The 27,323-nt window shown below is 44.7% G+C and overlaps 4 protein-coding genes across 7 annotated transcripts; 2 read left to right on the top strand and 2 right to left on the bottom strand.

Moving 5' to 3' along the window:
* On the top strand, positions 1 to 21,537 carry LOC6728492 (mucin-22). The gene is made up of 5 exons (XM_016175152.2): positions 1 to 555; positions 14,809 to 18,517; positions 18,948 to 19,044; positions 20,129 to 20,676; positions 20,785 to 21,537. Exons 2-5 carry the CDS (start codon positions 15,060 to 15,062, stop codon positions 21,017 to 21,019), a joined length of 4,338 nt encoding a protein of 1,445 aa, XP_016035129.1. The 5' UTR covers positions 1 to 555; positions 14,809 to 15,059; the 3' UTR covers positions 21,020 to 21,537.
* Positions 21,538 to 21,755: 218 nt separating this feature from the next.
* On the top strand, positions 21,756 to 22,519 carry LOC6728490 (peptidyl-prolyl cis-trans isomerase FKBP2). Its single transcript, XM_002103799.4, has 2 exons — positions 21,756 to 21,976; positions 22,040 to 22,519. The coding sequence occupies exons 1-2, from the start codon at positions 21,830 to 21,832 to the stop codon at positions 22,307 to 22,309; spliced, it is 417 nt and encodes a 138-aa protein (XP_002103835.1). The 5' UTR covers positions 21,756 to 21,829; the 3' UTR covers positions 22,310 to 22,519.
* On the bottom strand, positions 22,510 to 25,730 carry LOC6728489 (zinc finger protein 84). The gene is made up of 5 exons (XM_016176955.3): positions 25,479 to 25,730; positions 24,999 to 25,411; positions 24,037 to 24,943; positions 23,397 to 23,978; positions 22,510 to 23,325 (listed from the first exon to the last, which is right to left on the bottom strand). Exons 1-5 carry the CDS (start codon positions 25,608 to 25,610, stop codon positions 22,549 to 22,551), a joined length of 2,811 nt encoding a protein of 936 aa, XP_016035128.1. The 5' UTR covers positions 25,611 to 25,730; the 3' UTR covers positions 22,510 to 22,548.
* A 245-nt stretch (positions 25,731 to 25,975) lies between these two features.
* LOC6728488 (transcription initiation factor TFIID subunit 12) lies at positions 25,976 to 27,297 on the bottom strand. 4 transcript variants are annotated; one of them, XM_016176954.3, is made up of 4 exons: positions 27,156 to 27,297; positions 26,943 to 26,987; positions 26,540 to 26,774; positions 25,976 to 26,468 (listed from the first exon to the last, which is right to left on the bottom strand). In XM_016176954.3, exons 3-4 carry the CDS (start codon positions 26,693 to 26,695, stop codon positions 26,148 to 26,150), a joined length of 477 nt encoding a protein of 158 aa, XP_016035127.1. In that variant the 5' UTR covers positions 26,696 to 26,774; positions 26,943 to 26,987; positions 27,156 to 27,297; the 3' UTR covers positions 25,976 to 26,147. The 4 variants fall into 4 exon arrangements, with proteins under 4 accessions (XP_016035127.1, XP_044779277.1, XP_016035125.1 ...); XM_044923342.1 differs by having other exon boundaries at positions 26,540 to 26,987; XM_016176952.3 differs by lacking the exon at positions 26,943 to 26,987.
* Between the last annotated feature and the right edge of the window lie 26 nt (positions 27,298 to 27,323).

The following is a 27,323-nucleotide window of genomic DNA, read 5'->3' as shown; positions in this document are numbered from 1 at the left end:
CGCAGCGAGCTCCACTCTGGAGAACACAAGTTTATTAAGCAAAAAATCGCCGAACGAGTCGGACGTGTGCGCTGCTGGATGCTGGCGCTCTTTTCGCGTTCCGTTTTTTCGAGTAAACAAACACACAAAAAATATTGTTAACACAATTTTGTCTGTTCTATTGTGCGGAAATCGAGTGAGTGAGAGGGGAAGTCCACAGAAACCGCAAGCAAAAGCAACAAGCGTGTGGGAAGAGGAAATCGAAAGGGGAAGTTAGGAGTATGTGTGTGTGTGTGTGCGTGAAATATGGAAATTCAAAATGCAATTAATCGTGAATTAATGGCAAGAAATAGAAATCGCTCAATGGCTTAAAGTGCAAGAGAAAAGTGAGCTTTTTGTTATTGTTGTCAACGCGGAAGACAAAACCGAAAAGTCTGTGGTGGAAGTTTTAGGTACGTGTATTTATTTTCGTTTTCGCAACAACAATAAGCCATCAAGCGAAGTGCTGAAATAGTCAATTTACAATTGGAGCTGCCGAGAAGTCCACATACATATATATAAAATATAAACATTTTGGTAAGTCTAGCTTGAGTCTCATTCTCTCTCTCAGCTCCGCTCTCTACACAGAAAAAATCTGGGATCACGTCGTTTGAATGAGCTTATCATTAATCGCCATTTCTGCTAACTTTGAGTATAGTTGATAGAAATCTTAAAACAATGGATGTGTAATAATAAAAACATAAATATTGGCATTAAACACCAGACACTGAGAAAAGCGTTAATATTTTTTCCTGTGCACCTGGAGAGTGGAGAGCTCGAGCACAGTGGTCAAACCCGCAAAACGACTTTCAACATCATTCGTCGCCTCGTTGTTTTTGCTATTTTCGATTGTTGTTCTTGTTGCTGTGGCAGATTTGTTGTAGTTTGCTTTTCAACTTCTGAGTTGCTGCTGTTTTATATTTAATTACGCTATTGTTATAATCATATTTGGTTTTTGTGCGCACTAACTTAATTTTCGCACATGTGGAAACACGGCAATTATTTTATTTGAGGACTGCGAAACGTGGATCATGTCGTTCATTTACTTATCACATTACTTAACTACTTTCTTGGTAATGAACCAATTTCTAGAATGTATTTGAAAAAATAGTCATTAAAAAACAGTCATTAAGTAAATTGAACATTTTCAGTTACCTAACATTATCTTTTTTTTTTTTTTTTTTTTTTTTTTTTTTAATTTTTATTATTTATTGAATCTTCCCTTTGTGTTAAGAGACTAACAATAAGTGTTCAAATCTTAATCTAACTTAATTAACTTTCACTTAGTGATAGTTTTTTTTTTTTTCATTAATGCCCTAATAAGTTTATTACTGGGCTGGGAGGTCGTTGCGGTGCAGCCGGCTTTGACTGCATACTCGGATTAGTTTTCTTGCGAGGGGATTTGTATGGGTGGTCAGCTTTTCGTTATACTTCGTTTTTTTCTCAGCTATTACTTCGATTACTAATTTGATTTTTAGGTCTCTGTGTATGTTTTCGTTTCGAAGGTACCACGGCGCTCCAGTGATAATTCTCAGAATTCTTGACTGTGCTCGCTGAATAATGTCTATGTTACTTCTGGATGCGTTGCCCCACAGCTCGGAGCCATAAGTCCAGATAGGTTTTAAGACGGAGTTGTATAGAAGAGCTTTGAACTCCAGACTAAGTGGAGAGCGAGCATTTATGAGCCAGTGGAGGTTCCTTGCTTTAAGTTTAAGATGTTTCGATTTGGCTTCTATATGTTTGCGCCAAGTGAGCCGCCTGTCCAGATGAACTCCCAGATATGTTACCTCGTCGGCTTGTGGAATGCATATGTTATTCAAGACCAGTGGTGGGCATGTTTGTTTGTTTAAGGTAAAGGTAACCTGCTTGCATTTTTGAACATTTATTGAAATTCTCCAGTCGGCAAGCCATCGTTCTACAGATGTTAAGTGTCGGGATAGGAGTGCCGTGGCTTTTATTGGGCATTTCGAGCGACTGAGTATCGCGGTGTCATCGGCGAACGTGGAGGTTATTAGATTGTAGTCTATGGGGAAATCCGCCGTATACAGGGTGTATAAGATTGGACCCAGTACACTGCCTTGCGGCACTCCAGCTTCGATTGCGCAATCGCGTGAAGTGCTTGTATCGCATCTTATTGCAAACACTCTGTTATATAGGTATGACTTCAGTAGCTTATGTGTGTTTTGGGGCAACAGCTTGATTATTTTAAACAAAAGTCCATCGAGCCACACTCTGTCAAATGCCTGCGCGACGTCTAGAAAAATGGCTGTGCAGTATTCTCGATGTTCAAAAGCAGTACGAATTTCTGACGTGATTCGGTTGACCTGTTCGATGGTTCCATGTTTTTCTCTAAAGCCAAATTGATGTGTTGGAAGTGTGTTGTTTATTCTAAGATGAGGGCTAATCCGAAGGAGTAGCATTTTTTCAAACAGCTTTGAAAGACATGTTAGTAAGCTTATCGGTCTATATGATGATGGCTGCGTTTTATCTTTTCCTGGCTTTGGAATCATTACTGTGGTCGACTTTTTCCATTTTTGAGGGAAGTATCCAAGCTTGGCGATTGCGTTGAACAACAGGCAGATGTGAAGAATAGCACACTTTGGGAGTTCAATGAGCATTCTTGGAGTTATTAGGTCGTAGCCAGGCGATTTTCTTGGGTTCAGTTGCTCTTTGATAACCTTTGCTAGTTCACATGGTCGGAATTCAAAGGGTTCTTGAGGATCTAGATTGGCTGCTATTAAAGGAGGGAGAATAAATGTGTTGGTAGAGGGATTTGGTCGGAATACATTTTGTAAATGGTCAGCGAAAGCACTGGCTCTTTCTTCATCACTTCGAAACCAGGTGCCAGAGGGACTTCGGAGTGGCATAATTGGCGCTATTGGAGTCTTTAGGTTTCTGTGAGCTCTCCAAAGAGGGTACTTAGTGCTGGTGGGAGAGAGTTGCTCGATATATGAACGTTGGCTGTTTTTTTCCTCTTGTTTGAGAGCATTGGTAAGCCTGCGTGTGGCTATCTTAAGCATGTGCTTAGTAATTGGTGATCTATTAGACTGCCAATCCCTTCGTAGGCGTCGTTTATCTAATACCAGCCGCTCGATTTCGCGATTAGTTTTGATGTAGTTTGGTTTTGCATACGTCACTGGCGGGGTTGAAGCCTTTGCAGCCGAAACTAAAATGTTTTCAAGAGTTTCCGTTGACTTGTCTATATCCTCCTTTGTAGATAATGCCGTCGTTAGTTCTATGTGTGAACAGACATACTTTTGATACCTTGGCCAGTTTGTTCTAAAATTTGTGAGTCTATACGGTGGGTCGACGATGTGGGGGCGAGTTAGCATATTTAGAAAAACAGGTGAGTGATCTGATGATAAATCTGCTAGTGCTTCGGCGGTGACCATGTTGCGGGGGACATGTTTAGTAATTGCAAAATCGATCAGGTCTGGGATTTTTCTTGGGTCTGCTGGCCAGTATGTAGGCTTACCCGGGGATACATAGTCTAGCTTGTTTTCTGGCTTCGTAAGCGCATTGTACAATTGCTTACCCTTTGGCGACACAAGTCGAGATCCCCAATGGGTGTGCTTGGCGTTATAGTCACCCGCTGCGATGAACCTGTCACCTAGTGTGTTAAAGAATTCCATGAATTGATCCTCAGAGATTGGAAAGCGCGGTGGGCAGTAGACTGCGGCTAGAGTCGTTGAACCATTGTTGAGTTGTAAGGCTATGGACGTAGATTGTAAGTAGTTTTTGTCAAAATTGTTTGAGTGGTGGTGTTTTATGCGATTTCTGATGAGTATTCCAGTGCCTCCATGAGCTTTACCATCTGGATGATTTGTACCATAGAACAAGTATCCTGGTATATGAAAATTGTTTTTATTTGTGAGGTGCGTTTCTGATAGTAGCATTACGTCGATGTTTTTTTCGTAAATGAACTGTGTGAGCTCTTGTTTATGCCGTGAAACGCCATTTGCGTTCCACAGAGATATCCGTAGGGAAGCCATTATGGGGATTTTGAAGATACAAGAAGTTGAATCAGGATATTTTGGTTTTTCATGAGCTCTTGCAAAGTATTTTGCATGAACGTCATGAAGTCTTTCATGCTTTGCTGTAGGGATAGCATCATAGCTTCGATGCCACTTTGTTGTGTTTGTTGGATGTTTGTCGGTGTATGTTCGGAATGAGCAGTTCTTGTCGGTGGGGCGGGCACTTCTAGTCCGGATTTTAGGGCGCTAGCGAAAGAAATTGTTGGAGTAGTGCTTGGGACAGTTAGGGGTGGTTGAAAAATCGGTTGCGGAGAGTAGAAATTGACTTTGTTGTATGTATGTGCTGTGGCAATACGTTTGTTTAGGCGGCTCTTCAATTCTTTGTACACCACACAGCCTCTGTAGTTTGCCGTATGTTTTTCCCCGCAGTTACTGCATTTCTTCACAGACTTATCGTCCTTGTTTTTGGGGCAGTTTGCGGTAGTATGAGGTTCGCTACAGACAACACATACGGACTTAAGGGTGCAGTATGCCTTGGTGTGGCCGTATTCTTGGCAATTAGTACATTGAACTGGATTGATACGTTTGTGCGGCTCCTCCACGGTGATCCTCCGATGTAGCAAGTACTGTAAATTGTATATTGGGTGCACTTCGTTTTTCTTTAGTGCCTGGAGCTCTGGTTCGAGTTCTATTTTGAATACCTAACATTATCTGAATTAAAAAAATTCATTTAGCACGTTCGCCCCTGCACTTTTTCAATAAAAACAGTACTTTTTAACGGCCCGTTTCAATGGCAATGGCATAACACCCAAGATTCTCGGTTTTCAATCTATTCGCCACCTGAAAATCTGCGGCTAACTTCAGCGGTGCGTTAACGCGAGACCTCAAAGCTAAGCGATCCATTCAAGCCGCTTCAGAAGAATCCCAATCCCATCTCATTGAGAATCGAAAGCTGCCGGCGAAGGCCGCAGACAGCAATTAAATTAGAGGTTACTTAGCCAAAGACGCCGAGACGGAGGCAGCAATTGTTGCAGCAACAGATGGCAGCTTGTTGCAGTTGCAAGTTGCAGCCACAGAACAAATGCGACGGCAAAGATGTTTTGAATGCATTATGCATGTGCGAACGGGCAGCATAAATCGCTGGGTAATGGGCCTGGGTTAATAAAGAAGCGTTTTGAATGCCAAATGAGTCGAGTCGACGAGGATGACGAAACATAAGTGATTTCGAAACGAAGGAAGGGCAGTACAACAAGTGCACAATGAGAAATACTACTGAAATAAAGTTAGCTCGAAAGAATGCTAAATATCTTGGGGAATTTAACATTTTACCAAGCAAAACTAGATAATGAAGAAAAAATTTTGTTTTCTGTGTAACATCCATGGAATGTGGTTGGCAAGAATCGGGGGAAACCGGTCTCCTGCCGGTGCCCTATTGGATTGGCCAGGCTTGAGCCGATAGCGAAGGTCTCGAGGTCTTCGACGGAGATGGAGTCGGTGGCGGGAAGACTCGAAGGGGAGCCAGTGAAGAGATCGCCGGTGAGTCACGTTCGGAGCCAGATTCGAGACGTGCCTGCTTGACTTTGGCGGGCTGGCAATTGGGAATAGAAAACAGAGTGGCTATGCGCCCAGTGCATAGCTTTGCCGACGGTGCGATAATGAAAATCTTAGAAAACGAAGCGAATTCCGATTTCTGATTGCCGGAGGAAATCCTCTCGTCGTGCACTTCTGGCACGTACCCATGGGATCTGACCCCTGCTCTTTTTGTCCATATCACCTGTGGTTCTATTACTTATGTATTGGTTGGTTGAGATTCTGTGATCATGAATAGTTCACTTCATTGATGAAAAATGCTGGAGAATGAAATTACACACCGCCCAAAAGTTGAATATCAAATGTGAACATTTAAATTCCAATAGAATTAAGATGAAGTACACCTATACACGTTGAAATAATTTTTCCTAGGCAACATAAATGAACTTATGGAATCAGTGGGCTTATTAAAGCATGTAAGCACATTATTTATAGAACTGATTCATATGTGCCACTAATTCAGCTTCATTAAACTTAATTATAGATTTCTTTGACCTGCATTGGAGTAGTGTATATAAAAACTCTGACGATTAACCCATGTAACTACAGAACTGAGTGGTAGGTACTCATGTAAGACACCTTTCATCTGACCTTTCTTCAGTTCTCGCTCCACTTTCCCGCTGCATCCCGCTTCTTGCCGAGTGGTAATTACACACCTTGATGACTCAAAATCTGTCATTAAGGCAAGAGTGCAGTTCAGTAGGTAACACACATACGGATCCCAGCCCCTTATCCGTCCATGAACCACCTCCTCTTCCGTCTTCCGCAATTTCTTCGAGAAACCCAAGGAGAGAATCCGGCAAACAACTTGCCCTGCCAACTCAGAGACCTGACCTATGAGCTTTGTCTTTAGCATTCGCATTTAGTACTGCCTTCTTCTCCGTTCGACTTTGTTTCTTTGTTGGCTTGTTGTCTTTTTGCCTTGCTGGTTGCTGCCCCACGTCTTCCATTGTTTCGACGTTTATCTCGCTTTTGGGGCAACAGTTTTGCTTCGATTTGTGCGGTTTTATTTTTGGAGCTACCTTGGAAACGTGTTCTGGCAATCGGAGAATGGAAAATGATCAGGGTTTCCACAACAAACAAAATAAATTACATTACTTAAGAGCAATATACTGTTATGGCCCCGATTCCCTACAGTGGGCGTCGAATTAAATTACTCAATTGAAAAGTCTTTGACTCTTGGCATTATTCTTCACTTTTCACCCACTCTTCCGACTCGAGCCGGCTTAATTAAATTAAAACTATAATTGTTTTGTTGACAGGTAGACTCCATGTCAATGAACCAAGACAATACACTGGTGGCATCTGTAGAAGAGATCTGGATTTTTGTCAGGTGGCCATTTTCCGGGACAACTGATGTATATATCTTTGTTCTGCTGCCTTTCCGTTGTCATTGTAATATTAATTCAATTCTAGACACTTGCCGGGTGAACAATCGCCAAACACTTGGGCACTGATTGAGCCTAATTGAATTAAGAGCACTTTGCCAGTTACATCTTCACTTGGGTCCGCCATGCAGGAAGTCAACCTTGTGTTACAGTATCCACTGAATAAAAATAGAATCATATATTCAAACATTCATTCATTTGGGCAACTGTGGCATACTCAAATGCTGAACATTTTTGTTAAATGGACACACCTACAGAGGAATAAATCAACTTTTTCATATCGTTTCTCTGAACAGCTCCTGGTCACCTTATGAGCTCATATTTGCTGGCAGTTTATGGAGTAGCTCAAGGCAGCCTTTGAACTAGTTTTGCTTGCCTTTCATGCGACTTGAAAGCCAAACCATTTAGTTGACTTCGGGTTTCTTTTGCCATTTCCAGCACATAACCCCACAGATGTTGCCTCAAATGGGAGCATATGTGTGTTATTTATGCGCTTAGTTGAGTGTATGCCACCACCACCTTCTGCATTCTTAATACCGCCTTTTTGTTTTTGTTTACCTTTCGGGCCTGAAAATGTGCTCGCCAGTGCAATGCATTTGCCGTTTGTTTACGCTACTTACGTATCCGAAAGATACACAACTCTGGTGCCATATTTCATCATTTGAATGCCTCGAGCATCTCTCAGATGCATTTGCATGCAAAGTGGGTCCCCAATCTTATAACCACTTTGCATGCCAAATACTGCAAATGTTTAACCTTTTTCTCGCTGCAATTTAGCGAAACATTTCTGGGGTTTTTTCTGAGCATTACTTGTTTTTATAGCACTTGGCCTTTGGGTTTCTTCTCTAAACAAATTCTCGCTAACACAAAACCCGTTTCTCAGATTCTATAGGGTTGGGTCCGGTTACGTACTTTGTTTTATGAAATGCAAATGAATTTATATGGGTTCGATTATACGCGACTTCAGCACCAATTAACACTTAACAAACGGAGCAAGTGATCAATTTCTTGGAGTGTATACGCACCTACTATGATGGCGAATTTAGGAAAACGTTAATGCCCTTCCATTTGGGCCTGCCCCCTTAATCCCTGTCTGAATTCCCGATTAACAGAGCTGTGCTAATAAATTATCTACACAAACCTTGAACCCCGGGTGTTTGAAATGAATATTGCACACCGTCTTCAATTAGCACGCAGCTTGGCAATGGGAGATTCGCGTGCAAAGTCGAGGAAACCCCGAAAAAACTTTGACCCAAAAAGAGGTAAAATCCCCCGTATTAAATAATTTTTTAGGTGACGATTAAGGTTAAATTAACAAAAGCAAAGCATTTTGATACAAAAAAGCGTATTATATTATGATACTCATATGTTTTTTTTTAAAACCTGTCTTGTTATTTGTTTAGGTAAATAGTAATTCGCTCTTTGTTCGAGAAATTTTCTTTTTGTGCAGCAACAAAGAGTTGGGGAAAGTGTCTGGCTAATTTGTGAAAAGTAATAACATTAGGCCAAAAGAAAAAGTGCCAAAAAAAAAAACTCGTAATTCTATCGGGAGGCGTGGGAGAAATCTCACTCTCTGCCTCGGCTTCAGTAGCTACCAAACGAAAGTCTCCGAATTGATGGTTATATAACCCATCTGGATCTACCAGGTAACGCCCCCCGGATGATTCTCCGGCGACATCAGCTGGCTCTCTCCGCATTTAACACTCTTTAGCAAACGAACGAAACTCGTTTGGCACGCGGGGGGAAAACTTGTCGCTGGCTGCTGTGGAAAATTGGAAATGTATCTATGAGATACGCGATGGAGCGAAAAGTAAAAGTGCTTCGGCGGCGGCTTCCACTGCGCCCACTTTTGCTTTCTTCCGCCGCGTCTTCAGCCGTTTAGCTTCCATTGAGCCGTAAAGTGGCAAGGCGGTGCAAATAGCTGCTTGCCTTGCGAAAAGTCTGCCAACTGTGCTGCAACAACAACTGCATTGTTTTGGGCCACATCCAGCCCCTTCTGGGCACCTTCCCAAATGACAGCTCCTACGTAACAATGAATGAGCCCACATGAGTCACGTCCACGGTGCATTCCCAGGCCCACAACCAACCAGCAATCCAAGAGCCAAAGACCAAACACAAACCCCAAAACCCGGGGCATGCGTGAAACGTTAGCTCATCTGTCGGTGGGGTAACCTCAATTCGGTTCACTTTGCGGCTGCGCTGTAACTCCAACTGCCCGCCCCCTTCAGCTGCCCTTCTCCCTAGCCGCAGTTAACCCACTGAAGACCGCTGGTACCGGTATGTACTACCAATTGTTTGGTCAGCTCTAAACTTAGATATAATTATCTTAAACATTTTATTTAGTCAGATATGATATAAACACTCGAAACTCCATGTTTGCGATGTTAAGCAGCTAGATAGAATTATAGATAGATAGATAGAATTAAATCAGACTTTGGGCATGACTGGGTTAACAAGCGGCGAAAAGCGAGCCCCGAATCTAGTACACGTTACAGCCACGTTCGTAGATCGGGCAGCATGAAGAAACAACAGCAATGCTGCAGAGTGGTTGGTTACCTTGTTTTTGGCCAGTCACCAGCGTGGACAGTAGCCCTCGTGCCAGTTCCAATTTGTCGAGCGCTTTTCGACTCGGACTGGATTGGTTTCGTGACATTCAAATCGTTTGGTTCCAGGCCGTGCAAAAGGGCAGCCACCGATCGAGGGGCATTGGTTCGGACATGGTTTTCCCAGCAGTGAGTTATTGCAGCACTACCGACGAAATGACGAAATGCTGCTACCCTGGCATTTTATTAGGGCAACACCATTAGAGACATTAATAAACCGCTTACCCATTATCGCGCGATCGCAATTGCTTTGCACAAAGGAGAGCAAATTAAAAGCGAACCAAGCAAATTTGTCAATTTCGAGGTAAATGCAACTTGTGGCGATTCATTGCTATCCACTAAGTTGACAAATGTCGACTGACAATGGAGTAAAATCGCGGGTAGGTGGAGCATGTTTTCTATAGCGACGCCGGGTGACCCAAAATGTTTGGCGGGGGAGACATTAGAATGGGAACATGAAATATGGACGCATTAGATGGCTATCTATGTAGTCGTGCATATCAAACACTAACAGAAATCTGGGATCGGTTTTCAGTAAATCAAAAATGTAACTAAAGATGAAGACTTTTATCTGTTTTAATACATACATTATTTATGAATTGCAGTTAATTCTAGCTTAATCCCAATAACAACAAAGAGTTCTATAAGTTTTTTAGGTGGCCATGAGATTTAGTGGTTGGGAAAATAATGTTGATAGCTTGAATTGAAGTATCTCTTAACATGATTTCAAGCTAGTTTCTTTAAGTGCAAGCACTCGTGTGTCTATTTTGCATTTGTTGTGCGGCTTGCGCCTGAGCTGCAGCGCTTGCCTAATTGTTCAATTGCATTAGAGGCAATTATGCGGCTGACATACATGTGTGTATCTGAGCCCAAGTTTACGAACACATGCGCTAGTCATTAGAGTAATTGCACAGATACAGATAAGCTGACAGAGACAATTGTTGTCCAAATTCGACGTTGGCCTAACTTGCATATTGCGTGGCCAATATACATATATCCTTATCGAGGCATCTAAAGAGCTTTGACCACCGCCTCAGAGTTCAGGGGTTACTTTGATGGAAGATATGCTATGAATGGAATGACAGTTTCTTGTTTCTAGAACAATATGAACAACATTTAGTGCGCATCATTAAGGCTTTTATGAATACCAAATGAAAAACATCTGCTGTGATAAAGTTGGGCTATCTAAAAATTCAGAAAATATCAAGCGTATATTGTGGAAAAGTGTTATAAAATCTCAATTTTTTCTAAACGTATACACAGCATTAATGCTTAAACTCATTTGCGATTTGGCCATGTTGTTGCTGCCACCAGCTGGTTGGTTCAATAAACGCCAATGGCAGGGCCAACAAGGTCAAAACTGATGAAGGCGATCGTTTAGTGCACATGGAAAAATAGATAATATTGTATGATATATAATATCTGCTAAAAAAAAGATCAAAATAACACATGCATAAGTTGTTTTAGTTAATGAAACGTATGTAGCTTTTGATGATATTCATGCAGATAGTTTAAAACAGAATAAAGAACTGAATACGAGAATATCTCTTATCTGGTGTAAGCTAAATATCAGTTTAGCACATAAGCATAATTGGTTTAAAATTTTCTCATTAAAACATTTAATTTTATTGTTGAATGACATTGAAAAATGTTTTAGAATGTGATTAAAACGTTCCAATCTGGAAAAGATTTTCTCGCTGTATATCAGAAACATTCACATATCCGTGGTAGCAGATAAAGCAGTTGACCGCTTTGGATATTCGAGATTGAGTTCGATTTCATTGCGGGTTTCGATTTCTTTTATAAACCTAATCGCGTTGAAAGTTCAGCTCGAGGCAGAGTATCGCTCATTGTGGCTTTGATTTTCCTCCGAAAAGAAAGAAATTTGTCTAAAAACGCGTATGCGAATGAAGCAAATGATATAAGCAAATGTCATGCAAATGAGTCATCGTCAAACCGCATCAATGGATACAAATTTCGGAGGTATGGGATAGTGGATTTGAGTGAATGAGGTCTGCATCCCATAATGATGCTATGATACGCATGGGAAGTTCGTAAATAGAAAATAATGATTGACTCATTCGAAACGAGTTACTTCCGTGGATACTTCTCGCAACAGTTAGGTCCATAGAGCAGCGGTAAAACCGAATCCAAATCAGAAAAAAAACAAAAGAAGTCCCAAATACAAACTATATGGCACTAATGCCACAGTTATCGTTTGAGCGTGCGACGCCTCGCATTCTCCATCACACTTCGCTGATTTTGGAGCGGCACAAGCCGCGCTCGCAATTCATTATTGATAACATCTCCATCTTCATCGCCGTCCTCAGCGGGCATCGCAGAAATGCCAAGAACGCAGCTTTGGCAAACGTCTATCTCAGACTCCCAGCTAACTGTTGGCATTCTTTGGAATTCTATTTGGAGCCGGGAGTCTGCGTGCGTAGTCCGTCATTTGGGTTAAGATAGATGCGGCTGTGGATTATGCTTGTAATTCTAGCTAAATAAGGCTAATTCCACGAAGCTTAGTCATTCGAAGAGTAGAATCTGATCTTCCATTATACACCTACATTTCAAAACTTTTCTGTTTTAAGAAACTCTTGGTGTCTTTAAATCTTGTCCATCTTCCTTTTCTTAAAGTGCTGCTCATCTGTATCCAAGTGTCAATAATCACCTTTCGATCATATAATCGTTCCCAGTTTAAGCATTTTTTGGATTAAGCTAGCTTTGACTAAAGCTAGCTTGGGAAAATTCCCAATAATCTCTTCTCTAACGATCCAATGCCTGGCAGTTTGATCGCTCAAAGCTTCTGCTCATCAATCACCAGTGCAGATCGAGGAGCCATGATTACCCAGTAGTTGGCTGTCATTATCACCGGCCACAATAACAACTACAACTGCCGAGATCATTAAGATACCAGGCGATCGCCAGCCATTCTCCACATCCATCGTGATCGCAATGCAAGTGAAATCATAATTGCAAATCGAAATCGAAGCGGCTTTATTGGGCCGCAAAAACTGGTTTAGCATTCTCTCGCGATCATCCTCGATCCATCCGATCGTTATCGGTGGATATTCAGTAGTTGGAGTCGGAGTCGGAGTCGGATGGCGATCCCAAGTCGGAGAATTCTGAGCCATTCGTTCATCCTCAGTGCGTGCTGCTCAAGCGGAAATGAGTCTACTCCGACTTCGACTCCCCAGCGAGCTTGTTTCTCTAATGCTGATTTCTGTTTACATCTCGTACATGCACCGGCTCCCCAGTTCCCTGCTCCATCAGTTCACTGCCAATGCCACGATGCACTTGATTCCCCCGATCGAGTCACGTTTCCAACGGAGACCAAGACCCAGCGCCCGCGGATACTTGGGTTTCATTTGGGTTAAGTGGAGGGTTCAGGTTGCGGACACTGCCTTCCTGGCACTCTCTTGCCCCCGGCTGTGGTTCACTGTATCAATGGCTTGTTCTATCTTTGGTCGGTTCTCCTCAATTAATAAATACATCCGAGTTGCTAAATGTCGAGAGTATTCATTTCTGTAGCTTGATCGTATGTAGTGGCGCCAATGTGCATTCTGTGCCTAGTTTCGGTACTACAAAACTAAGACAAAATTACTGCATACTCTCGGGCGCAAAACGAAAATACTTTCGGTGCAAATGGAACTATCTATTTAATTGGTATCCAATAAAATACAGTTTGTTGTCGTAATAATGAAAAATATTTGAAATATAATTGAAATAATATAAAATATGAAATCTTTATTTATCTTAATGATATATATAAAGAAAGAAAGAATATATATATTCTTTGAAACAAACCCCTAATAGCCAGTTCCTCTCTTTCTTATCATTAAACAATCATAGTTTTAAGAACATACTTTACATACCCTTGCCATATTTGTAGAGTCAATAAATCATAGCTCCAAGCAGTGGCTATTTTATGCCCTTTTACAACTCACCGCTGGCCTCCAGTGACAATAACATTACCGATAATTGTTTACCTTTGCCGCTGCTGTTTTATCAGCACCAGCGTTGACATTCAAAAATATAAAAAAAATTACAAAATACCTCGCTGTGATTTTGTCCCTGTCTGGCTCAAGCAAATCTTATCTGTGGGCACACAGGTGCATAAATATATATATATATTTAGCGGTATTAGTCAGCGGTCGCATGGCAAAAAGCCAGCTGAATGGAAGTGCTAAGCTGCAAAACTCTACTATTGTGTGAAGTTGCCAACACATTTGCAAGAAAGTAGCACCATTTAAGTTATTAACACTTTCATTCTGAACGGAACGGTGATACAGAAGGGGTGGCGCCACGCCTGAATATCGCACCACCATAGTAGCATGGGGCAACGTCATTAATGACAAGCAACCACCAACCACTTGGGGTTTTTAGGTCTAATTGCTGACATGGGGGTAGGCCTATGTGCCTCAGGTGACTGGAAAAGCGTAGCAGCGGCTTTTCCACCTTGAGGTGGATGGTTGCATGCACTATTGACATGACATCGCTCGGATCGGCAGATAACAACGCGGCGATAACCATGGCAAATGAAGTCGGTAAACTCGCGCCCTCCGCGGATATTTTCGTATAGTTATTATTGGGTGGCTCTGTTTGCAGTTCGACTCGAATACTTCAACTCCCAGAGCAACTTTTGATGGGTTCGCCGTGGTGGAGGCCGTGGTTGAATGAACCTTATGCACTTCGTTCCATGACATCGATTTGGCTTATATGAATGGCCCGCAACTTTAAGTTGGAGCCATAGTTGTTGTGTGGGTGGAGATGGCGATGGTAAACACTTTGATGTGAACTATTTTTGGCCACTCGGTACAATGAACCTTTCGGGCTTCCTTGACATTATTTATCATGGGAAATGCCGAACTGAACTTGAGAAACCAAGTCAAAGTTTAGTATCATATTATCTATATGTCGAAGAATAAGTTATAAAATATTTCTAAAATTACTTAGCTTATTTATTTCATTTCTCCCAAAGGAGTCACTTGGCCTTGAACTTGTGGGTAAAAAACATTATATTTCGGGGAATGCGGAACGTGTCATTAATCACATTAATTATAGTTATGGAGAGCTCCACTTATAGAAAGGGAAAGCTTTCCAAGGAATACTTACGCGTACTGGCATCCAAAAATGTCTGGCTATTTATGGGGAATTAGTACCTATGTATAGAAAACAAAATGCATTCAACCTGAAATTCTTGTGGCTAATTAGTTTGCTTTTTTTCTCTTGCAGGTGTATTTTATGGAAATTGAAATGGAAGCAAAACTCTGAAATATGTAAGATAAGGAATAAATTAGTGCAAATTGCTAAAAATAAAAATGAGAAAACAAACGAAAACAAAACCCAATAACTCAAGCTAAAAGGTGGAAATAAATAGCAGCGATTTTGAGGCTCAGTCGAACGTGGAATTGACTTGACCCACAGAGGTGCACGAGCAGAAAGAGATAGATACAGCGCCGTAGAACGAGAGGCAGCGACATACGATGCGTGTGGTTGGGTGGCTCAGAGGTGGCTTAATGCTCGCCCTGGCCGTAATGGTAACGCAGGCACGTTTCATTGCGAAAAGAGAAACCACCGGCTTGGAGCAGGCGATGGCTTCCACTTCCACTGACCCTGACATTGTTAAGGCGCCCAGGGAAAGTGGGAGCGGCAGGGAACCGGTCGCAATAAAGGTGGAATCGGATATTCTCAGTTCACAAGCCAGTATTGGAGATGAAAGAAGCGCAAAAACTGTGGATCAAACCGAAACCCAAACTGCTAGTCTGAAAGAGAATCTCAACGTCAAGGAAACGACGCCAGCCTTCGAGAAAAATGAGTCCAGCACCACCACCGAAAAAATGGTAAGTGAGATGGAACTCAAACTGAAGGAGGCGGAAACCAGGGAACCTCACTTAAATGGAGCTCAAGTGGATCCCGTACAAGAACTGAAGGAAAAGGTAACTTCTGCAGATGCGGCAATGGAAGAGTCAAGCATCACAACCACGTCTCAGTTGAATCAAAACACGACCAATGTGACAAATAAGAAATCCACAGAAGCTCCGTTTAAAAATGAACGTCTTTCGAAAGAGTTTTTAAGCACAACCACTGAACATATTCTGTTATCCGAGAAAGCCCATCAAAAAGATGTAGTCATAACGAACTCTCCCTTAAGAGAGGCACAACCTGAGATTAAGGATAAAACCACAGAATCTGCGGCAAGCGAAAAGTCCACCCTTCCATTAAAACCAGTAACTATTGAAGTTCCAAGCACCACAGAGCGAGTGGTCAACACCACAACCACTCGATCCTCCGATCATGGCCGTTCCATGCAATATTCTTCCACCACTGAAGAATGGAGCCGATCTCCTGCTGCAGTTACACCCATGAAGTTGATGCCCCTACCCATGACTTCTTCATCGTCCAGCACCACTTCCACATCAACGCCTTCGCCAACCACGTCAGTTTCCTTCGCCTCCAATGAGAATGTCATCGAGGAGTCCACCTCAAAGTCAGAGGTGCGTCAATTGCCTGAGAAGCGAGCCAAGTTTATAAGTGAAAACTCTACAAATGCCCAACAACTTACACTACCCAACACAGCAGAGGTGTGGAGTCTTGCTGGAATGAAGGCGGTACCGAAGGCACCGATAACTACCACAACCAGCGTGCCACTCCTTAACCACACTGATATCGCAAATGATATAGACATGCCCCTCAATAAAACGGAGCTGCACAAGGAGAAGAATCTCCTGGATTGGATGAACATTGCCATGCTGCCATTGACGCCCGAGAATCGTACAGAATTTGTGGTCAGAACCACTCTGGATGCCACCGAGGGAGCCACCCAGGCTACTACCGAAGCTTTGGCAGTGGGAAACCATTCCAAAAGTGATATTACAGTAGGATTGGAACAGCATAACGTCACAACAACAAGGACAATGCCTTCAACACCTGATCCTGCATCGATGGACCTGAATATGACGACCACAACTGTGCGCACGCAGCAATTGGAAGTTCCGATGGTGAAAAAGATGGTCGATGCAGTCAATGCCAAGTTGACAGATGCGGTTACAGAGCCTCAAAGGGAAACAGAAGCAGCAACAGAGGCTGCAACATCGGTTACACTACCCGAGCAACTTGCAACATCTGCCGTTACAGCGAGGGTTGATTCCACACAAACGGAACTGTTGAATGTTACTACAGCAGCAGTAGGAGCAGAGTCAGGTGAAATGTCTAAGGCAAATTCAACAGATACGTTATCAGCAAAGACAAGCACAACTACTACCACAGCAACACCCATGTCTGTGGAACATGTAACGCCTGAACCAGACATGGAGGCAGCAACATCACAGGCCACAACAGCTGCAACATCAAGTGGAACCACGGAGGCAGCAGCAACATCATCGACAACGGCAGCAACTCCGGTTGTCTCAGAGGCAGCAACAGCAGCAGAAGCATCGGCAACATCTGAGGCTACAACAGCTGCAACATCGAGTGTTGCAACCACCGCCAGCACAACCGAAATGGCAATGAAAGCGACTCAAATCAGCAACATCAGCGACGACAATGACGATAACAGTAACGACGTCATCGTTGCCACAACCAAATTTCCAGAGACAGAGAGCGAGCAGGCAGCAACAACGGCGAGCGTTGAGCCAACAGCGACAACGGTTAGTGTGCGAGTGGCTGGCGAGGTGAGCACTTCGATTCGGCCAGAAATCATCGTTGCCAGTACGCGGAATAGTACGATCGCGGGCACAAGTACATCGGCGACAAGTGTAGCAACACCCACGCAAACGGAAATTGCGCAAATTAGCAATGAAGTGAATTTGGAGGCAGTGACAGTGAAGACGAGCGACGGCTCGAGCGATACGAATGAGTTAAGAACAGCTGAGAAAACCGATAACGCGGTCAATAACAGTGTGGCCATAACAGAGAGCGAGTTGGGGGCATTGGCAACAGCAGTGGAAACCAACCCCACAACAACCACCAGTCTGCTCAGTGACGTGAGCAAGTTGAGCAAGGAGCACGAGTCCTCGCTGGAGACCAATAACATAGGCGAGGCGTCTCCCGAATCGACGACACCAGCAACTGTTGCAACGGATGTGAGCACAGCAGCGGCGGCAGCAACAGGTGTCCAGGAAATCGTGAGGGAGGGTCAACATCATGAGGGACAACAGGTGGTTGATGAGCAGGACACAGAGCAGCAGTTAGCCAAGACGACGATGGCGGTGATAACGACAACAACAACAACCAGTGCGACAACCACTACAACCAGTACAACAACAACCACAACGGAGACGCCCTTAACCACCACAACAATGCAGCCGGTGGAGATAAGTCTACTGGACGATAGCACCACCAGCACCACAACGACAACCACAACACATGCACCACCCACGCGGGTGTACTTCGAGTCCTCAACGGTGGCAAGCACCACCAGTAGCAGCACCACCATGCTGCCAGAGACGACAACCGCATCCACGCAGTCACCAAGTCAATTGCCACCCACATTCATGGCTCCATATCCCAACGAACTGGACCACATGCAGACCAATGCCCAGGGCAATGGGACGGACGTGAATGTGATCATAGCCATCACGGTGAGCGTGATCGGTGTGGTGGCCCTCATCCTGCTGGTGGCATTCCTCTACTTGATGCGCAAGCGCCAGAAGCAGACGTCCTACGGCCAAAGGTGTCGCCCTGTGAGCTTGGATGCCTACTCCCTGGACAACGTTTCGGTGCTGGGCAGTGTGAGGCGTAAGGGTCGCGATGTGAGAGCCTCCAAGCGCACCTATGGCAATGCCGCCTTCGATGATCCCTCGCTGCGGCACAATCTACTGACCGCCAGCGAACTGGCCCGCTTCGTGGAGCGGCGCTCCGACGTCTTCGAGGAGTTCCGGGACGTGCCGCAGATCATAGCCAGGGCGGACGAAGTGCCACCTGGTTGTGAGGACAAGAACCGGTAAGTAAAATGATATTAATCGTTGCTGGGAAAGTGAATACCGAATAATAATGGGCGTTTAAAGTACCCTTATCATTAAAGGGCTGGGTCACACTTTTGTAATCTTGATGATTTGATAACACGTTTGTGATATGATTAGATTAGGCCTAGTTCAATGGTAGATAATTAAATGTTGCTTGTGACGGTACAATTTTATGTAAACTTAATTTATTCAGAAACGTCTAGCTTGTTGTTTTCTCCTAACCGGTACTCACTGTAATTAAGGGTTCACTTTCTCGGCACGAGTTCACATCGAATTGTCGAATCAATTACAATACTGATCTCTGGCACATCTCTTCCTGCTTTTTTCCCGACCGAACCCATAACAATACCGCTCCGACGACGATGGTGACTCAACGCCTCGACCTCGAACTGGAAATGCGAACCGCAGCTACGCCAACGTGATTCCGCTTCCTGAGACGCGGGTGGTGCTCCAGCGGCAAGGCGACGATGACAAAACGGAATACATTAATGCCAATTATGTGCGGGTAAGTAACCGAGGCAGAGTCTCCCAAGTGGGCGGCGGATCAGCTCATCCGAAGCTAGACAAACAATCGGCTAGGCGCTTTCTCACACACATGTGTAGAGTGGGTGGATGATTGATATGTGGAGGTACATAGTTGCTCGTGTTGCCGGCTTGGAGGCATCTTGGAGCGCACATTACAAACATACGTATGTACATATGTGGCGAGCCTTGCATGACGCCCAGCCCTAACTGGAATCTTCGGGCCTCTTGAGGGCCATTAAACATGGCGCCCGAATAATTACACGCCCGATGAGACTCACCTGCTAGGTGCTCCTCTGCTGGCCGTGACTGTGAAATAGGCTCATCGTCTTTGTTGCCCAGATCCGTGCAAGCAAATGGGCCCCTCTGCGAAAAGCAGCAGATAATAACTGCGCCAAGGGAAAGTGCCAGCCAAGATCAACGAAGTGTGAATGCCCTTACATCATGCTACGCCCCCATGCGCTCAGCTACAAGAAATCACTTAGAAAACAGCCAACTACTTTGCATTCAAAAGCTTTGATTTGACATGGATAAATGAGAGCTCCTTATCCAATAATCAGAAAGGAATAGTATGATTGTAAACATTAGTAATCTGAAAAAAAGAGTCTTGGTTTTAGGCAAGTCTTCCCACTATAGATTATTTAAACAATTAAATAGTGATGCATTGTGCAGGACGTGTGTCCAGCAAGTTGGATGTTTCAGTTGTTTACCAAAACGCACTTTAAACAACTGCATTCAAGCGCGACGTGGACGATGCAGTGCAGCGCATTCATGCGAATCATTTCGAGCGCTCATCGGCATTGCACCTGGCGATAACCTGAGCATGTCGAGATTCAAGCAGCAGAGGTCTGCTGTGCGATTTTATGGTATCGTTTATCTGAGAGGCGCGCGTAGCTGATCGCCAGTCATTGTGTGGGCAGGGGTAGAGTTAAGCCGCAATAGGTTTTAATTGATGGTTATGTCATTACTCAGACTCGTTGTCTTTGTGCCGAAAAGCGCTGGATAGTTTCAAATTCAAATAATACTAGCATGCCAACAAATTTTGATACCTTTTCCGATCACTTCAGGGCCCGAGAGATGCACCCAATTACTACATAGCCTGCCAGGCGCCGCTGGAGAGCACGACCAGCGATTTCTGGCGCATGATCTGGGAGCAGCAGTCGCGGGTGATCATCCAGGCGACGGATCTCAGTGAGAATGGCATTGAGAGGTGCGCCGAGTACCTGCCACCGTCGGCGACTCTGGACAATCATAGCAGCTATGGCGATTACCAGGTGACCCTCAAGCATCGCGAGGTCAAGGATCGCTATGCCATTTCCACATTGGTGCTGAAGCGAGTGGATGGCGAGGAGAGCCGTGAGCTCACCCACTACTGGTACAAGTGGCCGGAGGCGGGTGTACCGGCCGAGGAGGCGCCCATCATAGCCATGCTGCTGGAGGCGCGATCCTCGCTGAAGTCCTACTGCCTGGAGCAGGCCAACGAGCTGCGCGAGAAGTCCGCGACCCTGGAGACATCAATGGATGCGGACGGCAGCAAAGCCGAGGCGGGCAGCACGTCCAGCCACGAGATTAATGGAAACATCTCGAGTCGAAGCGGAACACGCAGTCAGCAGGGGTAGGTTGACATAATCCACATCTCCATCCATTCATACAAAGCAGTCGTTGTTTGTTGCATGGCTTTTTAATGTTTTGTGTCTTAACTTCTTCGTCTCTCCCCCTGTAGACCGCTAACCGTTCACTGTTCTCCAGGCACGGGACGAACCGGTACCATTATAGCGTCGGACATGGCCATCCGCAGTCTGGAGACCCCGAAGCGGTCCGTGGACATCCCCCAACTGGTTTACTACGTGCGACGCGGACGTGCCAGCGCCGTGCAGACCAAGGAGCAGTATGAATTTATCTACAAGGTAGCCAGCATGTATGCGGCCAAGATCACAAATCTGTCCAATGACAACTGAATGCCAGATGTCAGTGTCAGCGGCAGAGCCCATCGAGTGGAAACCGAATTTGCGATTGAGTTCACCTTTCACCCTTCCAGCACTGATCAATGGGACCCTTTGTAATAATAGTAGCTATGTTTTATACGAGATATTAGTGTAAATTAGTATTATGCTTGAATGTTGGCACCTAATTAAGCGTAGGCGTCGTTGTATGTCGGGCTTTAAATATCATTTAAAATGTATGTATTCCTTTATTATTGTGATATAATCGTACATTCGTATATCTCCTGATAATCTGTTGCATATTTATAATGTCAATTTTTGTTTTTGCACTGTCAAGAGCTCCGGGGCCATATAATCCGGAGCAAATGATCATTATTTGGAGCTCTCCTTATTTTAAGAAAGTCAAATATGTAATCAAACAATGTGTGTATCTATTTTAAACGAGCTTTAATGTATGTAAGGTATTTTTAAGTCCACACCGAGCTGTACTGTACTCATATTATTGTAAATTACAAGAAAAAATATGTCCAGCAGTGGTTTCTGAAGTTTTGAATTTCGCGGACTTTGCATTTAAGTGAGACCTTATCTGATGAGGGTTTAACTAGGAACCGATACTGGACTTCTGCTCTTTCTCTTATTTACATGCAATTTATTTGGTTACAAAATTTTTTTAAGTTTAAAGTTTGAATCTCTAAATTTCGCGAAAAAATTATTTGAGTGACTATATTTATTTGGTTTTATAGATGCAGTGGGAACAACTTGAATTATTGTAGCTCTCTGGTCACACTGAACCGCGAGTGTTTTTTGATACTGGCTTACGATAAGATGAAGTTAACTTATATTTTGATAATCTGCGCTTTTGTGGCCGCCACCGCTGCCAGCGATCCAAAGGTGAAGATCGGCATTAAGAAGCGGGTGGAGAACTGCACCCGAAAGGCCAAGGGCGGCGATCTCGTCCACGTGCACTACAGAGTAAGCGAAATCAGATAAGGAAGATCTCTAGCCGACCTAACCCCGAATTTGGAATCACTCTAGGGAGCCCTGCAGGATGGAACCGAGTTCGACAGCAGTTACTCCCGCGGCACTCCCTTCTCCTTTACCCTGGGAGCTCGGCAGGTGATCAAGGGCTGGGATCAGGGAATCCTTGGTATGTGTGAGGGTGAGCAGCGCAAGCTGACGATTCCTCCCGAGCTGGGATACGGAGCCAGTGGAGCGGGTGGCGGAAAGATTCCCCCCAATGCGGTGCTCGTCTTCGATACGGAGTTGGTAAAAATCGAACCGCGCTCTGGATCTGAAGAGCTGTAAAGCGAATAGGGCCACAAATAGGCATTCCATGCTACACCCAAAGTTTACTTTCAACTAAAGTCATAAACATTTAATGCTCAAATAATTAAAGTAGTGATTATCATTTTACCGTTAATATCAATCCCTTTAAATCATTTAGTTTTTTTCCTTTGTTTTTGAAGCGATGCCACGCCACGACCAATAAATAATAATGTCATTCCTTTTATACTAGACCAAATTGTATTTATTGCATGAGCCCCTTACTTTTGGCGCCTCAGCCACGCCTCCACCTCGTCGAAGTGACGCCGCATCAACCGATGCTTCTCCAGCGTGCTGCTCTGGATGAAGCGCTCGCCACAGGTGCCGCACACGAAAGGACATTCGCCGGTGTGCTGCTGGAGATGAAGCTTCAGGTCCTTAGCCTGCCGGTAACTCTTCTCGCAGTAGGTGCATTTGTGCGGCTTCAGACCGCTATGCGTGAGCATATGACGCTTAAGCTTATCTGAGCGGGCAAAGTCCTTGCCACAGACGGTGCAGTGGAATGGCTTCTCGCCGGTGTGCATCCGGCGATGCGAGGCCAGTTCTGAGTGGCGGGGAAAGGCCATTTCGCACAGATCGCACTTGAAGGGCTTCTCGCCAGTGTGGCGTCGCATATGGGTCACAAGAGCGGCGGCTGATCTCGTCTCCATTCCGCACAGGGAGCAGAGGAAGCGCTTGATAGCCTCCTTGCGCTTGCGGTCGCCGTTAATGTGCACATCGCGAATATGATTGTTCAGGCGCGACTTCATCTGGTACGTGCGATCGCAGTGCGGACACTGTAGCAGCGGTACTCCGTCCTCAGTGGCATCCTTTTCCAGGTCACCGGTCCCTTGCGTGTGTCTGACGCCAGCCGGATTGCTGACGGAAGACTTGCTGTGTTGCAGGAGAATATGTTGCTCCAGATTCTCTGGCCACATAAACTTGTAGGAGCACTTGCCACATGGATGCTTCTTTTCTGTACTACTACACTGGCCTTGCCGGTGGTGGTCCATAATGCTCTGAAGCAATAATGAAATTGACATAATGTATCTATACTGGTTAAATGTAGAATACACATTTAAAACCTCACCTTGGAGACACATTTAAAGATGCAGTCGTCGCATTCGTGTGGCATTTTGTCAAAGCGATGCATCGTCCGCTGATGCTGGATCATTTCGAACTTCCGCTTGCACTGCACACTGCACAGCTCGCAAATATATACAGGACGACTGCCCACACCAGGCTGCATCTCGTCCTCGGTTTCCGAATCTTCCAGCTGCAGCTCAAAGCCAGACTCGTTTGTTATTGAATAATTGTGCGGAGAGTCGTAGCTCTGATGTAGCGACAGGGATAGCTTAAGCTCCAACTGGATATGGGCTCGCAGATCAACAATACGCTCGAAATGCAGGTTGCACATGCGGCAAGTAATGCGCTTTGCTCCGTTTGGCCGCGATGTGGCAGCAATCAATGTTTCTGCCAAGGGAATGTCCTGCTCTTTCAAACCGTGTCGCTTCAGGTGTTTTACCAAGTAGTCGTGCCGATAGAATTTGCGACTGCACCACTGGCAGGGAATCAGCTTGGATTCCTCGGCATGTACGCTAAGCAGGTGAACAGTGAGGGATTTCTTTTTGTCAAAGACCCGTTTGCACTCGGAACATTCAAACGTTTGATTCTGTAAAATGCATAGATGCAATCTGTCTGTATCTTTAACGATTCTAAGAGTAACTTACTGTAATCCTGTGTTCGCGGAAGTGTGTTTTCAGGTTGTGTTTCCAGCGAAAGCGTAGCGGGCATTTGTGGCAGAGAAATCGCTTTTGTGCATTCCTACACTGCGACTCGTTGTGGTGGCGCAGCAGCTGCAGACTCACAAAACGTCCATCACATCGCCCGCAGACGTGAGGAGCGTCTGACCAACTGTGACTTTGTCGCTGATGGTCATAAAGCTGATATTTTCGCGGGAACTTTTGCTGGCACAGCTCGCAGTAGTAGGTGGCTTTGCGCGACTTCTTTCGCCTCTTGTGCTGGTCATCGGGATCTCCGTCCAGGTCGCTGTCCGTCTCCGAGCTGTCCAGATCCATTTCGTAGCCACTTTGGTTCGTTATCGAATAGAAACGCTGATAGATACCCGCAGCCAGATCCTTGCGAATCAAGTTGATTAACTGCTCCTCACTGAGGTCCTTTGAATCGGGATAAAACAGCTCTGCCAGCTCATGGGGCTCCATATTCGGGCGTCCGCACAGGCTAACGATATCGGGATGCTCCTCCAAATGCCGTCGCAGATCAGCAATCTTGTTGTATTGGCTCTGGCAGATCATGCACTCAATCAGCTTGTAACCATGCGGTTTGCAGAGATTCAAATCCACGGCCTTGGCCTTCTTGTGCTCGCTAATGTTGGCTGATCGTTTTGAATTCCGGTGAACTTTTAGGTGTGCTTCGAGCGCTTCGCTGCGGCTGAACTTGCGAATGCAAAGGGAACAGTCATATAATCGGGTTTCCGGCTTGTGGACGCGCATTTCATGGCGTTTCAAGAAATCGAATCGTTTAAAACTCCTAGGGCAGTCCTGACACTTATATACCGACTTCCTTCCTGTTTTCCACCTTTGAATGCGATTATACAGTGGCAAATTATCCAGGGAGCTGCAAAGATTGATGCTTAAAATAAACTAGTTGTGAAATGTCATTTGTCACCCACTCTTCGTCTTCAAAGTCCGATGTGGGTTCGTCATACGCTGGCCTCTCCACGCTTCTTGGTTCCATTTCTAGCTTCACCGTTTCAATCATGGTCAGTGGGTCCACCGACTTTTTGCTCTCCATGTCCATTTCGTCCGGTTCCGGTAGCTCGGAACAAGTGATAGTAACATCATTTTCTCCACAGTCCTCATCCTCAGTCTCCAGCTTGACTTCCACATGCTGCTCAGCACACAGCTCCATCGGTGCCTCCTGCAGACAGTCGGTTGACGTTGGAGCAGCTCCGTTCTTTAGATGCTTCATTAGAAGTTCGTTGGCGGCCAGCGCCTGTTTCACATAGCAATAGGCACCCATTAATTTCTTGCTGCATCCGCTGCACAAGCATTGCGGAAGTTTCTGACTGCCGTTTGCATCCAGCTGAAAGGTAAATGTTTCATTTTAGTTTGCATTTTTCGTAGATTTTGCTTCTTAAAGCTTTGTTTACATTGATTTCGGTTAGCTCGCATAAAATCTCCGAAAGCAATTTGTCCGGATACTTTTTCGAGGGCGTGGCCAGCTTCAGAAGGTTGTCGGTGTCCGTGGAGTCGCACGTGCGACAAATCACCGGCAGCTTCATGGCGAACAAATTTGTTTTGGCCAATTGAAAGCTTTTTTAATTTTAAATCAACAACCAGAAAATCAACATTATTGATGGTATGACATTGACGCGAAAGATGGAAAATACCGTTTGGTCTTTAAAAAAATACCAAGTTATTAAAAAATACACAATTATGTGGGTGCGTTCAGCTGAGTTCGCTGTTTATTTTTAAACACAAATATTAAACAATTATTATTAAATTTAATTGCATAATTCGTTAAATTATATAAAATATAAATCAATGTAATGCAGACAAACAATAAACATAAATATTACAGAACCGTTAGAAACTGTGATTTGTAAAAAATCACAACTTAAAATTTGATGCTGACGGCAACCAATTGTTGAATGTGAAATCAATAGTGCACTTTTATTACAATAAATCTACAATAGAGCGACGATAATTTGTTATTAAATCTAAATTGGAGCTTAAAATAGTTTGTGGCGTGTGCACGATTAGCATACGCGAAATCCGGCAAACCAAAACAGAGCCTCGACCCGATTCGATCCAATCCTCTAATATTTCTTGATCGTTTTCCGTATGAGGGCCAAGCGCTGTTTGTGCGCCTCCGTGACGGCTGCCCTCTTATAGGGACGCAGTTCGTCCGTACCGAAGCCGGGTATCCACATATTGTACTTCCGCTCAAAGTGCAGCTGCACGTCGCGCACCTCGATCTTGTTGGATTTTCGGTGCTTGGCGAAGGCGCTCGTCGACTTGACGGTGTCCTCGACAAAGTCGTCGATGATCTGAAGCAGAAGCTCCTCAACATCCTCGTCCAGCTGCGTGGTGGTATCCACCTCTCGGACCAGTTCTGTGAGACGCGGTTTGGTTAGCATCTGTAATTGGGACGAGAGTTTAACTAGACCCAGGAGTATTCCGTGTGCACTCCATAAGGCACGCATCTTACGGGAGTGTTCTCGGAGCCGGCGGCGGATGATGTGTGATTGGATGACTTGCTACCACCAGATGGGGTGCCCGTAGCCAAACCGGAAACCGGACCGCCGTTCTGCGAGGATGAGTTGCTGTTGTTGGTCATCGGACTGTGCTGGGAGGGCGAGGCCATGGGTGGGTCGTGGAGCTGTCCGCTGGCGGACGATGTGGAGTTGTGGTTGTGGTGCAGGTGGTGTTCGGCGACGCCGTTGCTATCGAAAGTGGTAAAGAGATCCGACATTGCTTTTGGGTTTCTTCAGAGTCAAATCAAGTGGGTGGTAGGTAGGTTGGTGGGAAGTGGTTGGGAAAAGTACAGTAAGGTAGGCAGATTTTTGGGAGTGGGTAAGAGTGCAGAACCAAAGCCAAAAGCGTTATTGTACTTGTTGTTGTTGCTGTTTATGTTGTGTGTCGTCCTGCTTTTTCAACTGCAGTCGGTTTTTTTGTGTGTGCGGGTGTTTGGTTGCAAGCGAAATGTAAGTAAAAGAATAGTAGTGGTCAATTTCACGCGTGCGGTCTTAAGAATCCGTCGCTTTGTGTGTTTACTAAAACTAAAGTGTTACTGAGCAGTTGCTCTTAGCGCATGCCACACTTACAATTATTGCGGTTTTAACACTTTGATCTTAAACTATTACTTTCCTAAATTACTAAACAAAATAAAAATAAGCGGAGCAACTACAGCCAAATCAACAGTATGACCAGTTGCAGACTACTTGAAATGCCCGCTGGTACTATAAAGCAGTTAGGTATATTTACGTTTAATT

The sequence above is a fragment of the Drosophila simulans genome, chromosome 3R, assembly GCF_016746395.2.
Source record: "Drosophila simulans strain w501 chromosome 3R, Prin_Dsim_3.1, whole genome shotgun sequence".
NCBI lineage: Eukaryota > Metazoa > Arthropoda > Insecta > Diptera > Drosophilidae > Drosophila > Drosophila simulans.
Note: the sequence above shows the minus strand (reverse complement) of the source record. Positions and strands in the feature narration are given on the sequence as shown.

Bases quoted from the DNA above. Each gene is read 5' to 3' on its own strand.
- LOC6728492 (XM_016175152.2), top strand. From the start codon at position 15,060: ATGCGTGTGGTTGGGTGGCTCAGAGGTGGCTTAATGCTCGCCCTGGCC. The intron at 19,045-20,128 runs GTAAGTAACCGA...CGATCACTTCAG, and splicing joins TTAATGCCAATTATGTGCGG to GGCCCGAGAGATGCACCCAA. The intron at 20,677-20,784 runs GTAGGTTGACAT...CTCCCCCTGTAG, and splicing joins GGAACACGCAGTCAGCAGGG to ACCGCTAACCGTTCACTGTT.
- LOC6728490 (XM_002103799.4), top strand. From the start codon at position 21,830: ATGAAGTTAACTTATATTTTGATAATCTGCGCTTTTGTGGCCGCCACC. The intron at 21,977-22,039 runs GTAAGCGAAATC...GAATCACTCTAG, and splicing joins TCGTCCACGTGCACTACAGA to GGAGCCCTGCAGGATGGAAC.
- LOC6728489 (XM_016176955.3), bottom strand. From the start codon at position 25,610: ATGAAGCTGCCGGTGATTTGTCGCACGTGCGACTCCACGGACACCGAC. The intron at 25,412-25,478 runs GTAAACAAAGCT...TTTACCTTTCAG, and splicing joins GCGAGCTAACCGAAATCAAT to CTGGATGCAAACGGCAGTCA. The intron at 23,326-23,396 runs GTGAGGTTTTAA...TTATTGCTTCAG, and splicing joins TCTTTAAATGTGTCTCCAAG to AGCATTATGGACCACCACCG.
- LOC6728488 (XM_044923342.1), bottom strand. From the start codon at position 26,803: ATGTCGGATCTCTTTACCACTTTCGATAGCAACGGCGTCGCCGAACAC. The intron at 26,469-26,539 runs GTAAGATGCGTG...TCCCAATTACAG, and splicing joins CCGGCTCCGAGAACACTCCC to ATGCTAACCAAACCGCGTCT.